Source organism: Teleopsis dalmanni, chromosome 2 (genome assembly GCF_002237135.1).
Source record: "Teleopsis dalmanni isolate 2A chromosome 2, ASM223713v2, whole genome shotgun sequence".
NCBI lineage: Eukaryota > Metazoa > Arthropoda > Insecta > Diptera > Diopsidae > Teleopsis > Teleopsis dalmanni.
Genome location: NC_051847.1, coordinates 118,333,168 through 118,334,568, shown reverse-complemented (window position 1 = coordinate 118,334,568; position 1,401 = coordinate 118,333,168). Strand labels below are relative to the sequence as shown.

Sequence of the window (1,401 nt, the reverse complement as noted above, 5' to 3'; positions counted from 1 at the left end):
TAACTAATATATTACTTCATAAAATAATTTTTTTTTCAAAGTATCATATTAACTTTTACTTGGTCTGATCGCCATTATTGCACCTTTCAGTGAATATTCAATACCATGCCAAGTTTTCCAATTTATTCCAGTGTAATTTTTATAACCACTGCCGTATTCACCATTTAAGTTACTATTTTAAATGAAATATACTATAAGAAGAAACTTATAACCATAAAAACTGGAAGGTTTTTTTTACCTATCATAGCAATCAAAATTCCACCAAGAACTTTTGTATCGTTCAGCACAATTTTTAGAAGTTATGTCGTTATCAACATTCTTTGTGGAAAACTTTTGCCCCTGATGCGAACTAAATGAATCACCAGCATTTCCACTGTATTTTCCCAAAATACTTAAAGTATATTGAGTGGATTCATCGCCAATGGCAAATAAATCATATTTTGCATAACGTGTTTCACCTTCGAAATCTTCTAGCCTAATCCATAATTCATGTAGTTCGGACTGTGTTAGAGCATGCAATTTATCTAAACCAATAAAGAAGGCGCCATTTAAGTTACCGAAACCTGCTTTGTATGTTTTCCAATCAGCAAAAAAATTTACTCTGCTATCTTCACGTCGTTGAACAACCGTCCAAGCAGTGCTATTATCTGGATCCGATTGACAGTATACATAGAAAGGTTTCAGATCAGATTCGGGTAGATAAATCTTGTAAATACCACTTTTTTTACTGCCGTCAGGCATTGCTTCAGCGCAACTCATTGGCAATTGTTCAGTGGTCGTTCTGTCAGGAATCTCCTTCGTTGGCACTGCCGAAATAGATCTAATATCCAATTTATGGGAGAAGTTATTGTTTATGTTTTCTGCATTTTGGCTTTTCTTTGTTTCTGTAATTGGCTGTAGAACTTTTGAAATGATGCTACGCAATTCTTTCAATTCACGACCCATTCCTAAGCAAATTTTACTACTTAGTTCATTCAATTTTATTGACTTATCGTCATCGTTATCATTATATTTATATAAAAATTGAACTTCTGCTTTTGTTTCTATTGAAAATATTGAAATGCATATTAATAAAATTACGCTTAACTTGGAGTTTAACATCTTGGCGAGGGTCCGGTTCTTACTATAATGAATTTCAGTACTGAATAGCGTATTTATATATGTTAGTCTTCTAGAATTGCAGCGAATAAAAATATTCTTATCGTGTACTTCCGTTATAATAATGTTTTCCTAGCTATTTTGATAAATTGTGGCTTCTGGACGTATTAACGTTCTACTTGAGTTTGGAAAACCATTCAACGTAAGTAATCGTACGCTTATATCCTTATATATTTATTTATATAAATATATAAGAACCACAGTGTTGTGTGGTCTAATTTGTAGAACTATATAACAATAACG

The 1,401-nt window shown here is 32.2% G+C and overlaps 1 protein-coding gene across 1 annotated transcript; it reads right to left on the bottom strand.

The window, feature by feature from the left end:
• Nucleotides 1–48: 48 nt before the first annotated feature.
• On the bottom strand, nucleotides 49–945 carry LOC119675553 (ficolin-2-like). Its single transcript, XM_038086759.1, has 2 exons — nucleotides 239–945; nucleotides 49–172 (listed from the first exon to the last, which is right to left on the bottom strand). Exons 1-2 carry the CDS (start codon nucleotides 943–945, stop codon nucleotides 49–51), a joined length of 831 nt encoding a protein of 276 aa, XP_037942687.1.
• Nucleotides 946–1,401: the final 456 nt, after the last annotated feature.

Coding starts and splice junctions, on each gene's coding strand:
- LOC119675553 (XM_038086759.1), bottom strand. CDS start 945: ATGGGTCGTGAATTGAAAGAATTGCGTAGCATCATTTCAAAAGTTCTA. Junction 173..238: donor AATTTTGATTGCTATGATAG/GTAAAAAAAACC, acceptor CATTTAAAATAG/TAACTTAAATGGTGAATACG.